General features: G+C 40.5%; 2 protein-coding genes across 2 annotated transcripts; one reads left to right on the forward strand and one right to left on the reverse strand.

The window, feature by feature from the left end:
* The first annotated feature begins 457 nt into the window (after nucleotides 1-457).
* LOC138949221 (uncharacterized) lies at nucleotides 458-7,910 on the forward strand. Its single transcript, XM_070320991.1, has 3 exons — nucleotides 458-848; nucleotides 1,758-1,942; nucleotides 4,287-7,910. Exons 1-3 carry the CDS (start codon nucleotides 659-661, stop codon nucleotides 4,923-4,925), a joined length of 1,014 nt encoding a protein of 337 aa, XP_070177092.1. The 5' UTR covers nucleotides 458-658; the 3' UTR covers nucleotides 4,926-7,910.
* On the reverse strand, nucleotides 2,703-11,562 carry LOC138949220 (putative nuclease HARBI1). Its single transcript, XM_070320990.1, has 3 exons — nucleotides 11,037-11,562; nucleotides 10,221-10,336; nucleotides 2,703-4,220 (listed from the first exon to the last, which is right to left on the reverse strand). Exons 1-3 carry the CDS (start codon nucleotides 11,380-11,382, stop codon nucleotides 3,459-3,461), a joined length of 1,224 nt encoding a protein of 407 aa, XP_070177091.1. The 5' UTR covers nucleotides 11,383-11,562; the 3' UTR covers nucleotides 2,703-3,458.
* Nucleotides 11,563-14,504: the final 2,942 nt, after the last annotated feature.

Below are 14,504 nucleotides of genomic sequence, written 5' to 3' on the forward strand. Positions count from 1 at the left end.
AAACAATTAACCCGATGTCTGATCTGCCCATGAATACCGGCCTTAAAGAACTAGTAGGAGAAGAATAGACGTTCATTTATACTTGACGAACAACTTGCCTGCCTTGTTGCTTTTCTCGGAGGGAATCGCTGGTTTTGTGGAGGACGTAAAATCGCTACATTTGACGATATTGGATGGAAAAGATGGTGCATGTAACATGTGTAAATTATCAACCTTTGTTGACTAAGCTACTTAGCGGCATCTTTACCAAGGAATCCACACACAAAAGGAAGACATTTCAGTTGATTTTTTTTCTTCAGTTTCAGAGTTGGTGGAACTTCAAATCGCCGGGTCTATTTGATTTTAAGACTACGTGAGAAGGCGTTAAGTTGCACTGGACAGCAAGCGTCTACATACGTAAATAAATACCATGCTCTGGAATATGATAAACAAAGGGACGTAAAGGCCCGACCACACACTCCCGGCCGACCCTGTCCACACTTGAGTTATGCTCAAAACGGCGCACCGCGTCGTGCTATGATCGCGAAGCGTTATTTGCAGAAGAATAGCGCATGTTCTAATTTCTATGACTCAGACATAGAACGACGGAAATTTGACCAATCAGAGCAAACCAGAGCGATGACGTCAACCGTCAAATCGAGTTGGATTGTGGGTAGACATGTACAACATGGCGGTTTCTAATTACCGATTCTCTTCGACACAGATCGGCGAACTGATCGATCTTTACAGAAGCCACGAACCCCTGTGGAATACATTTTCCAAGTTGTACAAAAACAGGGACGCAAAGTTCGCGGCGTGGCAGTCGGTGCAAATGAACTTCCAGGCGAAGTACGGTGTGTTGGTATCAAGTAAGTTTTGTTTTCTTCTCTTCTTTCGTTTCCACTTTCACAGTTTCAGTCTAGATCTAGTTTCTGACAAAATTGTGTCATGTTTTTCAGCTCAGTGCGTTTGTAATGAAAGTATTGATAATTGATATTGAAGATATTGAAGAACACTTTACTTGCGCACATGATTTTAGTGGAGCTTATCTTCATGTTGTTTTTGTGAGTGTTCAGTTCATAACTTCATGTGTTGATTTTGCACTGGCACATTCATGACATTGTGATTCGGGCGTGTGGAGATCAATGCTTGGTAACTACTGTTGCTAATGATATTTCTTCAGTAGTGGCAGTTGAAGGATGATAACAAATATGCATGTGTTGTTCGATGTATGAAAAGATGAGGGTTTTGGCTTATTAACACTAACCTTTTGGGCTAACTAAATCCTGTTTTTTGTGCACTTTCATTCCTTTTTGCACATTTTGTTGGTCATTCCAGACACAATTATAAAAATAGAGGTGGAGCTTTGACTTTCAAGTTAAAAAAAAAATCAAATAGAAATGAGTTTTTACTTAGATTCAGCGCCATCAGTCAGTGGCAAGAGATGCTGACACATAAATACTCACACACATTGATTGACATAGGTGAACTGAATTTGCACTCGAGTTGAAGGTGTTGTTCTGCTGTCAAACTCTTAAGTTATTAGATCTTCATCTATTCTGCATGCCTAGAAAAATTAGCTGATAAAATTCCTCTTGGGTTTTGCTTTAAAGCATATTATTTAATTTGAAATCCAAGGGTCCATCTTCAGTTTTTGGAATGCCTCTTGAATGCCAAACAAAGTCTGCGAAGGTGCGTGTAACTTAATGTACATGTGTAAACAGGATTAATACTGGAGAGGTCCATGTAATTTATGTTAGTAATTTTTTTTTCTCCAGTGGATGACATTGAGAAGAGGCTAGTTCACGAGCGAACTCTGTACGTCCGCGAACTCAAGAAAGTTCAGAACACCACCCGAAGTGGAGCTGGGGGAGATGACGTATACCTGCCGACTGGAGAGTTTTACCACGAACTCTCATTCCTGGCCCCTGTCGTCAAACTCCGAAAGTCGATCACCAACTTGGTAGGTGGATTTTATTAGCTTTTGTTTCATGGTTTGTTCATCAGCCCAACTGAAAATTGTAGTACAGGGCAGAGACCTAAGACAACTAAAATATACCATGGCATAACCATAACAGATCAACATTGCCTACTTGTCAGACTGAATTCAGTCAGTTCTTTTGCACTGTGTTTTCCTGTGCAAAAGATTATCTGTACATGAACAAGCGCAACCCTTTTGAAGTCAGTTTAGCAATACATGTAGCATGTATCTAAAGCATTTAGCATTTTAAGCACATTCTCTTTTGATTCCTGTCAGCTGCTCTTTTCAGTTTCAGTTTCACACACAAACATGCATAATCAAAACATGAAGGATTTCACTGGTTCAATAACAGGCACTGTTTATTAATATTTTATATTGCACAAAAATAAGACAACAAAAAGACATTGTATCACTATCAGACTCAGAATGGTTAGGCCAAATAAAAAAATAGGTCTGTTTACGGTATCCCGACCGACCCTAATTTTTTGGCCCGACCCTAAACTTTTTTTTCGAAAAATGAATAAAGAAAAGAAAAAGAAAAAACAAATTGAGGGGGGGGGGGGTCTTTGTCGTAAAGTCGCTTTTTGGTGTCAAACCGGAGCGTACTTAGCTATATTGTAATAATTTTTGCCTTGTGAGGAAAGACGATAAAATTCCCTTCGTTTTAAAAAAACAATTGAACAAAATCGGACAGAAATGGACCAAACAAGACGGGGAAAATTTTTTAAAAAAATTTAAAAAAATCCGACCGACCGATCCTATTTTTTTCGGCCATGTTACCGTAAACAGACCTATTTTTTTATTTGGCCTTAATTTATAAAGACTGTAAAGTGTATCCGTAAAGTTGCAAATTCAAACATTACATGATAACTAAAAGCAAGAGGTGTTTGAAAACATATGCAAGGATGATCAATAGTGTCCCCAGAACGCAGTACATGTACTGTAATCCTCAAGCATTTAAAAAATCAAAGAAATTGAAGGAATAAAAATGTAAATAGTGCTTTGGTCCATACAACAACATGTCTGATCATAGCACAGAAAAAAACATGGATTAACATGACTATACATTATATTCACTCCTAGGAAAAATAAAACTAGTTAATCTAACACACGCACCCATTCACATACACACACCATGACTCGCACACACACAAACAAAACACACACGTTCGCACACACTCACACACGTACAAATACATAACACACATGTTCACACACGTACAAATACACACACACACACACTAAATGAATCCACATATCAATCTTATATTCACTCCTAGGAAAATGAAACTAGTTAATCTAACACACACCCATTCACATGCATGCACCATGACTCACACACACACACATACAAAACACACACGTTCACACACACTCACTGTGGCTCACACACCTACAAATACATAAGCACACATTAATAAATCCACAAATTAATCTTGTCAAGTTTCTTTCAGCACTTAAGAAATGCAGTAGACATGTTCTTCATCAATTTGAGCAGCTAGAATCTGTTGTACTGCCATGGAACTTGTCCATTCGTATTGAAGTATACGCAGAACTGGTCCCGTGTGTTTCTGGCTGCATCAGCGGCTCGGTTGCCAGGGTGACGGGCAATCCCTATCCAGTTGCCCTCCACTGGCCTCTGTACCTCTTGCTGGTACCTGTGGTCATTTTCAGACCGCAAGTAGTTGTGTAGCATGAGGCATGCCTCAGTTACTAGTGTTGCCTTGTCAGGCTCCAGGCTCATCGTTTGTCCAAGCACGCCGAATCTGTTTACCAAGATGCCAAACACATTTTCGGAGATCCGGCGTGCACGGCTCAGTCTGTAATTAAAGATTTTTCTTTCATCTGTCAGGTCTCTTCCTGGGTATGGTTTGAGAAGGTATGTTTTCAAGGGAAAGGCCTCATCACCGACCAGGACGAACGGCGATTCTTCTTGTCGACCTGGAAGAGGCCTTGGTGGTGGAACATTCAGCGTGTTCTCTTCCAGGTGGTGATACAGCTCCGAGTTACCGAAGATGCCTGCGTCGTTGTTGCGGCCATTAACGCCGAGGTCGTAGGCTATGACTTTGTAGTCTGCATCAACCAAAGCCAAAAGAACAATGCTGTGGAAGTTTTTATAGTTGAAGAACATACTTCCGCTGTTCCTTGGGGCCTTGATCGCGACGTGTTTTCCATCCATCGCTCCGATGCAGTTGGGGAATTGCCACCTTTCATCAAACTTGTCTGCAACGGCACGCCATTCAGCTTGAGTGTTTGGTACCTGCACACACATAAAAGTAAGGTTCTCATCAGACTGCTCAATTTGTGTTTTCTTTTCTTTTTTCAGGACATCTCAAGGACAGACAACAATGAAAGGGATGGAACTCAAGAACCAGTAACCCGGGAACCAGAAGGGCCCCCTGAACCAGCAGGATCTACTCTCCCAGCAGCAGCACCTACTGAGACACCAGACGATGATGTGGAACCGTTGCTGTTGACGCCAGAGCGAGGGCAACCTATACCCCAGCCACACACACCTCGTGCCACGACCCAGGGAGGACCACAGATACCTCCGGCCACGTCCCAGTTCACACCTATACCCCAGCCACACACACCTCGTGCCACGACCCAGGGAGGACCACAGATACCTCCGGCCACGTCCCAGTTCACACCGCTGGGAGCAACAAAGCGACCTGCCAGTTCAAGTGCAGCAGGCGGCTTCAGAAAAAAAAAAGACAAGGACCTTGCAATGGATAGAGTCCTTAACATGTTACAAGAATCAAAAGAAAATAGAGAGGAGAGGAGGGCTTTAAGTTTAAAGGAGAACGTAAATGAAGAGACCGTTGACCCGATCAACTTGCTGTGGGCCAAAAATCTGGCCCAGCAAGTCAGTGAACTGACTAACGAAAGAGAAAGAAAGCTCTTAAAAGTGAAAATCCAGCAGCTGGTCAGTGAGGCGCAGATGAAGGACCTCTCCAGTGAATAATTTTTTTGTATGTGCCTTTTGTTTGACTTTTTTTCCCCTGGTACAGTAACACTGTATGTGTTTAATGGTACTCTTCATCGAATTCTCAGATTTCCAGTGAAGTCTCTTTTTTTTCCGAAGCACAATTTCTTTCCTCGATTATGTGAAATCCCTGCAGAAAAATTTACAGACGTGTTAAAATATGTGATTTTCTGCGTTAGTTGCTTCTGATCTTGTTGCACTGTTTTCAAAGTCAACTGGAGTGTCTGCATTTTTAGTTACAATCTCTCATGGTGCTTTTTGTAACAATGAAAGTCATGGTGCTAGGGTGTGTATAACTTTAGCTTGATTATTTGATGCTTGCTTTCTTGTAAAACAGTATTCATTACTATTACAGTATTATCACAGATACTCGTGTGTATAGTTTTGCTTGTGCTAAATGCTGCCATTTACTTAAAACTAAAAGGGCTTGTGTGGGAAGTGTGTCATAACAGTGATTTCAAGCTTAGTAAATTCAGACTTTCTACAAAAAAATGAATGTGTTCTTTAAACAACATAAGTTCTCTGAGTTTTAGATCATACATGAAAAATATAAAATTCTATCTGTATTTCTATTTTATACATTTGAAATTCTTGACACAGAAAGACCACTGTCAGAAAAAAATAAGGCTGTCGACAAGCAAATCTTGAAATTTGTGCACAACAGACTGTGTTAAATCTGAAGGACTTGTTCTAACTAAATGTGTCTAATTTGTGAAATATCTGAAACCCTGCAGTGTTTTTGTGGATTTCTTGGTGAGCTTCTCATCTATTATCTATGCTTTGTTATGCCAAAGTGAATCACAAGTTTGTGGCAAGTGCCTGTGTTATAAAGTGTAACAGCAACATTCCTTTATGCTCTCCCCGGTCAGAAAAAAATATGATGTGGACAAACAAATCTTTTTAGTCATGGCAGATGTGATAATAATGATCTAATAAATTTAATCCTCGCGCCCCCTAATTGGCGTAGAGGCGCCTCCCCCGGGTGGTGGATGGGGGAGCCTTCTCTACTAACTTCTGAGAGAAGGTCGCATCACTCTCGATGCCGTGAACCTAATTAGGATCTTTTTCTTGTTTCTTCTCTATTTCTGCCTCCCCAAAGTCCTTTTACTTTCCTTTTCTCACCCATAAAATTCTTCACTTATTACCCTTGGTTCTTGTATGGAATATAGTCAATGTTTGTAAAGATTTTAGTCAAGCAGTATGTAAGAAATGTTTAGTCCTTTGTACTGGAAACTTGCATTCTCCCAGTAAGGTCATATATTGTACTACGTTGCAAGCCCCTGGAGCAATTTTTGAGTCACTTGAGAAAATGTGACTCTATGTAATCGGTCAGTGTTAGTCTGTCCGGCCGGCTGAGACTTAATACTCTAGACTTTTCTATGATTTATTCTTCAGGAACCGATCCACACTGTGCAACCAAATCGCATAATTCAAGTTTTAATAGTGTGTATGCATGGACAGGAGCTCACACACTGGTCTTTGATGTTGGCCTTTGCGCATGTGTGTTTGTGGGTGTGTATGTGTGTGTGTGTGTGTGTGTTTATGAGAGAGAGGGAAAGCGAGCATCTGTATTTAAATGGGTTTGGATGTGTCGAGCAGCATGCAGGTGTTTATTATATACGGCTTTTGAGAAGATGTAAGTGATGTATAGTGTCATATTTAAGTGTGGCATTAAAATATAGTTGAGACATTGGCATTTTGTTACCGTTAGTTATTGTCATTGTGTGAAATTTGGCCCAACTGCTTCTCAGAGACATTTAAGATTCCAGCTGATAGGGAGTGCAGAGCAAATATTTTATGTTATGAATTTCATCACCAGTAAAATATTCTGTGCCATTTTTCTTTAATATGGAGAGCCAAAAGTAGGTTAGAGCAAAGCAAATGGTCTTATGTTGCGTGTTGAATCTGCCTTATTTTGCACAGCTTTTGAACTGTGTCTGCAAATGAACTGTTTACAGTTATGCACATTCTTGTCAATATGCACTTTATTTGCTCAGCTTTTTTGTCAGTTTTTAAGTTACTGGAGAATGTTACAAAAAGGTACATGTGTACTTGCTGTAACTATGTTTAACGTACTGTAAGTAAAATACGGTATTCTATACATGAACGATATGTAGCAAATCATTTATAAAATGTGTTGATTTTGATTTGATTTTGTTGTTTAGGGTTCGTCATTTGAAGTCTGTGTGCTTGTGACTTGAAGCAGTCAGTTTTTAATTATGTTGTATCTGTCTATCTTTATTACAATTAAAATGGGGCACTTTTTTTGTTGTCTCACATTTTTGAGTCACTTGAGAAAATGTGACTATGTAATCGGTCAGTGTTAGTCTGTCCGGCCGGCCGTCCGGCCGGCCGTCCGTAGACACCACCTTAACGTTGGACTTTTCTCGGAAACTATCAAAGCGATCGGGCTCATATTTTGTTTAGTCGTGACCTCCAATGACCTCTACACTTTAACGATGGTTTCGTTGACCTTTGACCTTTTTCAAGGTCACAGGTCAGCGTCAAAGGAAAAATTAGACATTTTATATCTTTGACAAAGTTCATTGGATGTGATTGAAACTTTGTAGGATTATTCTTTACATCAAAGTATTTACATCTGTAGCCTTTTACGAACGTTATCAGAAAAACAAGGGAGATAACTAGCCTTTTCTGTTCGGCAACACACAACTTAACGTTGGGCTTTTCTCGGAAACTATAAAAGTGACCGGGCTAAAATTTTATGTGAACGTGACTCCCAGTGACCTCTACACTTTGACGTCTGCTTTGGTGACCTTTGACCTTTTTCAAGGTCACAGGTATGCATTGTGTTGTGAATAGCAATTTCTTCCTGTCCATCTGATGCCTCATATAATATTCAGAACTGCGAAAGTGACTCGATCGAGCGTTTGCTCTTCTTGTTTGATTAGTGCTTTTGTGAACAAGAAACACTTAACAAGTGGCTCTATCCCATCTCCCCCCTTTCCCCTATCCCATCTCCCCCCCTTTCCCTCGTCGCGATATAACAACGACGTTAAACACCAAATAAAGAAAGAATAAATGTAATTTGTTGAAATTTATGCACAACAGACTGTGTTATCTGAAAGACTGGTTGTAACAAACTGTCTCCAATTTGTGTAAATATCTGTGAAACACTGAAGTGTTGTTGTTGATTTCTCTGTGAGCTTCACATTTTTTATGCTTCATATTCAATAAAACTTTTTGTTGCAAAATGTAGTCATGTCTTACATTTTTGTAATATTGAACGAATCAGGAACACTGTGACTGCGAATGCTCTTAAAAAAAGAATGAATGAATAAATATTTATAAAGCGCTTTCAAAACCTCCACGCAACAATACACACCATGACAGTGCTGTTAAAAACAACTGTTAACCCGTGATTTGTAAAAATATTTTACAAATCACGTCGAATCTAAAACCGCGATTTGTAAAAATGGAAAAATATCGCATTCCACAAAGTAATGCATGCCTTTTATTATTATTATTTTTCTTGTTTAGAGCCTCTACGCTGAGTGGCGGGGGTGGTTTTAGTTCCACATCCCATTTTGGTGCAATCCCATTTTGCCGCCGTCCCATTTTTTGCCCCATCCTATTTTCGCGACATTTCACAAGCCAAGCGTTATATTACTAACATGTCATAACAATAGCGCGACATCCCATTCTGACACCATATCCCATTTGGCCGTCATGCCGTTTCACCGCATTCCATTTCGCCCCCATCCCATTGTCGCGACATTTCACAAGCCAAGCGTCATTTTACTACCGTGTCATAACAATAGCGCGATATCCCATTTTGACACCATCCCATTTGGCCGCCATCCCATTTCTTATTTATTCTTCTTGCCAAGCCTCACTATACTACTATACTGCGTTATTCAACTAGGAAGACATTCCGTTTACGCCAAAGCCCTATTTTGCCACAATCCAAAATGTCGCGAAATAGGGACGGCGCCGAAATGGGATCACGGCAAAACGGCATGGCGACAAAATGGAATGTGGCGCTAGTGGTATGACACGGTGGTAAAATGACACTTGGCCTGTGAAATGTCTGAAAATGGGATGGGGGCAAAATGGGATAACAGCGAAACGGGATTGCGCCAAAATGGGATATGGAGCTAATGGTACATGACATGGTGGTAAAATGACACTTGGCCTGTAAAATGTCGCCAACATGGGATGGGGGCGAATTGGGATAACGGTGAAACGGGACTAATAGATCCCTTGACTTTGGGATAGTGCGAATCTGTCACTGCTAGCTTTCCACTGGGAGGAAGCGACCGGAATTTCCCAACGATGGGACATCCTGGTAATGAAAAAAAAAAAAAAAATTAACAGAGTCGCGCTACCCCAAAAGTCAAAGGATCTCGTTTTTGGCCTTGACTTTGGAGATGACAAGAAAATATCAGGCGCAAAAACGTGATTTGTAAAAATTGTTACAAATCACGGGGCGCGCCCAGCAATTTGTAAACATTTTTTACAAATTGCGAGGCGCGCCCCGCGATTTGTAACAATTTTTACATTTTTACAAATCACGGGTTAACAACAACACTATATTCCAAATACACCAATGGATACATACGTTTATCCTACATACGTGAGAGAGACACCCGTGAGATAATAATCGTTCAAATCACACGTGTGTATCATGTAAATGAGGTCATGTCAAGCAAGTCTGGCCCTGGGACCTGTTTTTCCACTGCTCATTATGCCAAAGTCACCGTGACAAACATCATTATAGACCAAACAAATTGCGCTCGATAATTACCCTCGATGAATTTTGAGAACCAACACGAAAAGAATTCTTAAGTCTGAGAATAAAAGAACCCAGCCCCCTGACCAACAACACTTATACTTGATCTGCATGTGTACTATCCTATTCAAGTCTAAAGACGGCTTACTATTGCTTTTTGAGGATGTCATATATATATATATACATGAACCAAAATGAACCTTGATTTATATATATGCAATAACTCATATTACTTACAAGTGTAACATAGGCACCCAAATGTGTGACTGACAATAGGAAAATTTCCTTCTCGATAAATCATGTTTGAGAGGCCACTTACACTTTAAAACATTAATAATACTGTAACAAATCTAGAGCTAAGGAGAAGGACCCATGTGCACACACACATATAGAGAGAGAGAGTGAGAGAGACAGATAACATTAAATGATTAACAGCAGTTTTTATCAATCACATGGATCTACATCACATCTAACTTTAAAGTTAATCTTTTCTTTTTCTCGAGTTAAAACTTCAGTTTACTTACTTTCATGTATGGACGCTTTAACACATCACAGATGGCAAGACATGTTGCCGGAATGATCTCCGCCAAGGTTGACTTTCCAATCCGATACAGGTATGACAGGGATCTGTAGCTGTCACCTGCAGAAAAAATGAAATGGTTTATCCCTTGAACATAACAATCCCTGTGTGTGCAAACTGTGCATTCTACACTTAAATAACACACTGAAAAAAGAAAAGAAGAAAATAAACTGTAATTTCCAGCTTCATAAATAAAAATTACTTTTATGTTGAAGACATTTACTTAAAACACACTTGCTTTGCTTTTGATCATACTTCATACACACAAGCGGAACAACAGCATGAATTGGGTTTTTCAATGTAATACATAGAAAACCAGTGCTAAAACTAAAGTAAAATATGAAATTCATGACTATTTTCACACACTGAAACAGCTGACGAGTGTGGATTCTGGTGCAACTGCAATATTAAAATAATGATATCTGTAACACCTCTGCCCAAAACAAAGTGATACTGATAGCGATTATGGCTGTTACTTTAAGTTCTAAGACAGAAACTAGTATTCAGAATATGTAGCGTAGGTTATGTGTAAACCAGCCAATCATTATTTTAAATTCAGCTGAAAACAAACCAGCAACTTTGGTTCATATGGCAAAGAAGAACAAACGCAGTTGAATAAAAGTGCAACAGCACCCTACTCTTCTTTTTGATGTACAGAGAGTGAGAGACATGTCACATTTGTTTGTGACACATCAGACATGTAGATGTAGCCTATTATACAATATTAATACATGTATGCATTTCAAAGTATCATATCTACCTGATGCCAAAAAACGAAGCGTGACAGCCAGTCGTTCCCCAGGGGAAATACTGTCTCTGCAATAGGTGTCCTGCTTGTGGATGCTCGGACCCACTAACCCAAGTAAGTGGTCAAAATGCTGAGGGTCCATTCTCAGAAAGTTAACATAGGATCCAAGGTCCTCCTCGCGTAACTCTCGCATCAGTGCGTGGTAAGCCCCATGTTCATTTCTCCTGCCAATCCAAGGTTTCACCCAACAAGTGCGATGAATTTGACGCTCCTGGTCGAGATGCACAGCTAATGCTGCCAACACCATCATCTCATCTTCACTTTCCTCACTGTCACTGTTTTGTATGTACGCAGCCATCTTTGCAAATTACAGCTAGGGTGTTGACCTTCCTGTCAGGTGACCTTGACGCTTCCGCTCCACTAATACCGCGTTGTGAAAAAAATCGTCGATGTGTGGCCACTCGGCAAATCCCGCGCGACGCACAAAACGGGCTGCGACGCATAGAGCGTAAAACGGCGCCCAAATCTGGACAGGGCTTAAGCGCTCTAAATGCATACGACATGTGTAATAGAGTAAGTGAGAGTTATTCTGGCGGAACGACCACGAATGGTGATACAAAAACAAAACAAAACAAACCAAACAAGTCGCGTAAGGCGAAAATACAACATTTAGTCAAGCTCAGTCGAACTCACAGAATGAAACTGAACGCATTGCATTTTTTCCGTAAGACCGTACACTCGCAGCATCGTCTGTCCACCGCTCGTGGCAAAGGCAGTGAAATTAACAATCCAGAAAAGCGCGGTAGCGGTTGCGTTGAGGGGGATAGCACACTTTTCTATATCTCTATTCTTTTTAACTCTGTGAACGTGTTTTTAATCCAAGCATATCATATCTATATGTTTTTGGAATCAGGAACCGACAAGAAATAAGATGAAATTGTTTTTAAATCGATTTCGGAAATTTAATTTTGATCATAATTTTTATATTTTTAATTTTCAGAGCTTGTTTTTAATCCAAATATAACATATGTATATGTTTTTGGAATCAGAAAATGACAAAGAATAAGATGAAATTGTTTTTGGATCGTTTAATAAAAAAATAATTTTAATTACAAGTTTCCGATTTTTAATGACCAAACTCACTCATTAGTTTTTAAGCCACCAAGCTGAAATGCAATACCAAACCCCGGCCTTCGTCGAAGATTGCTTTGCCAAAATTTCAATCAATTTAATTGAAAAATGAGGGTGTGACAGTGCCGCCTCAACTTTTACAAAAAGCCGGATATGACGTCATCAAAAGTATTTATCGAAAAAAAGACAAAAACGTCTGGGGATATCATTCCCAGGAACTCTCATGTCAAATTTCATAAAGATCGGTCCAGTAGTTTGGTCTGAATCGCTCTACACACACACACACGCACAGACACACCCACACACACACACACACACACACACACACACACACACACACACACACATACACCACGACCCTCGTGTCGATTCCCCCTCTATGTTAAAACATTTAGTCAAAACTTGACTAAATGTAAAAAGTGGTCGCTATGCAAATGTGAATTATATAGAAGAAAAAAACCTCTTCTGGGATCCTTTAGAGTGGTCGTTTTGGGCACATGGTCGCTTTCGAAAGTTGTCGCAAAGGCAGGTTTGACTCAGTGTACATATCGTGTCAAGAGATATGTTCACCACGGACCTGTCCAGACTGTTACCAGGGATCAGATCGAGTATTCCTCTACCGTGGGTTTGAACACATACCAACATTCAGACTGAATTCTTGCTTTCTTGTGCAGTAGCTGAACTCACTTTGTAACTGACACCTGTATCAACTTGCAACATGAATTCAGCAAAAACTTCTAATCTGCCAGAGTGTTGAATTTTTTCTGTAAAATTCAATAAGTCATGTATCGATTGAACATTGGATTTCCCTTCTTTGAGCCATGTGACGTCAGAGTCCGACAAAAACTCACATTTAGGCAAAGAGTGCATGTTTGTGTGCGTTCAATCGTAAAAAATGGAAGGAATTCAAATCGATTGATACATAAAGGTTATTTGTATTTTTGAAAAAAATGACATGATATACACAGATCTCAACAGGCATTGTTCACCTCAACCGCTGGCGCGGTCTCGGAGGAACACTGATTGTCTCAATCTGTGTAAAATGTCATATTTTTGTCAAAAATACAAATAACGTATACTATTATTTTAACTGAATTGAAATCAATGGCGCATATTGTCACAATTTTAACCTGTCTAATGCTCGGAGCAGTGACGACGGAGGGCACGTCACGTGAGCGTGTTGCGCGCGGAGCCTGCTCAGTGATTGGCGATTGAAGTGACAGGGCGGGAAGCAGCGTTTTTAGCCTGGCCATAATGAGCAGACAATGGCCTTGATTCGCTCTTTACCCCTCCTTCTTGTGTTGGGCAAACGTATGGGACTAATGGAGGCGAGGTAGCAATGGAGGTGATTGCGCTTCAAGGCGAGTCTACAGTCTAACGAACTGCTATACAGACAAGATGTAGCGTGTGCTGATAGGGCCCGCCATCGCCGCCAAAAGTCAAGCCAAGTTTGATCTTTGCAGATTGAGCATCACGCGCCTTTCTCTGCCTTTTCTCGACGATGGACACTTTCCCTCTTGAAAAAAGAAAACAAAATGGGTAGCGCCGTACAGTATGGAAGCTCGCTTTCCCCCAGTGAGAAATGTCCACGAGGGTAACCTCACAGGACTATATATACAATCTTATCCTTAACCTTAGAAGAAAGAATGGTATGTTATTGGAAGGTCTGATTGATGACAAAGCAAAACGTTACAACACAGTACGGCGACCCAGTGATTTATGACAAAGCAAAACGTCACAACACAGTACGGCGACCCAGTGATTTATGACAAAGCAAAACGTTACAACACAGTACGGCGACCCAGTGATTCATGACAAAGCACAACGTTACAACACAGTACGGCGACCCAGTGATTCATGACAAAGCAAAACGTTACAACACAGTACGGCGACCCAGTGATTCATGACAAAGCACAACGTTACAACACAGTACGGCGACCCAGTGATTCATGACAAAGCAAAACGTTACAACACAGTACGGTGACCCAGTGATTCCATGACAAAGCAAAACGTTACAACACAGTACGGCGACCCAGTGATTCATGACAAAGCAAAACGTTACAACACAGTACGGCGACCCAGTGATTCCATGACAAAGCAAAACGTTACAACACAGTACGGCGACCCAGTGATTCATGACAAAGCAAAACGTTACAACACAGTACGGTGACCCAGTGATTCCATGACAAAGCAAAACGTTACAACACAGTACGGCGACCCAGTGATTCATGACAAAGCAAAACGTTACAACACAGTACGGTGACCCAGTGATTCCATGACAAAGCAAAACGTTACAACACAGTACGGCGACCCAGTGATTCCATGACAAAGCAAAACAATACAACACAG

The sequence above is a fragment of the Littorina saxatilis genome, linkage group LG15 (assembly GCF_037325665.1).
Source record: "Littorina saxatilis isolate snail1 linkage group LG15, US_GU_Lsax_2.0, whole genome shotgun sequence".
Lineage (NCBI taxonomy): Eukaryota > Metazoa > Mollusca > Gastropoda > Littorinimorpha > Littorinidae > Littorina > Littorina saxatilis.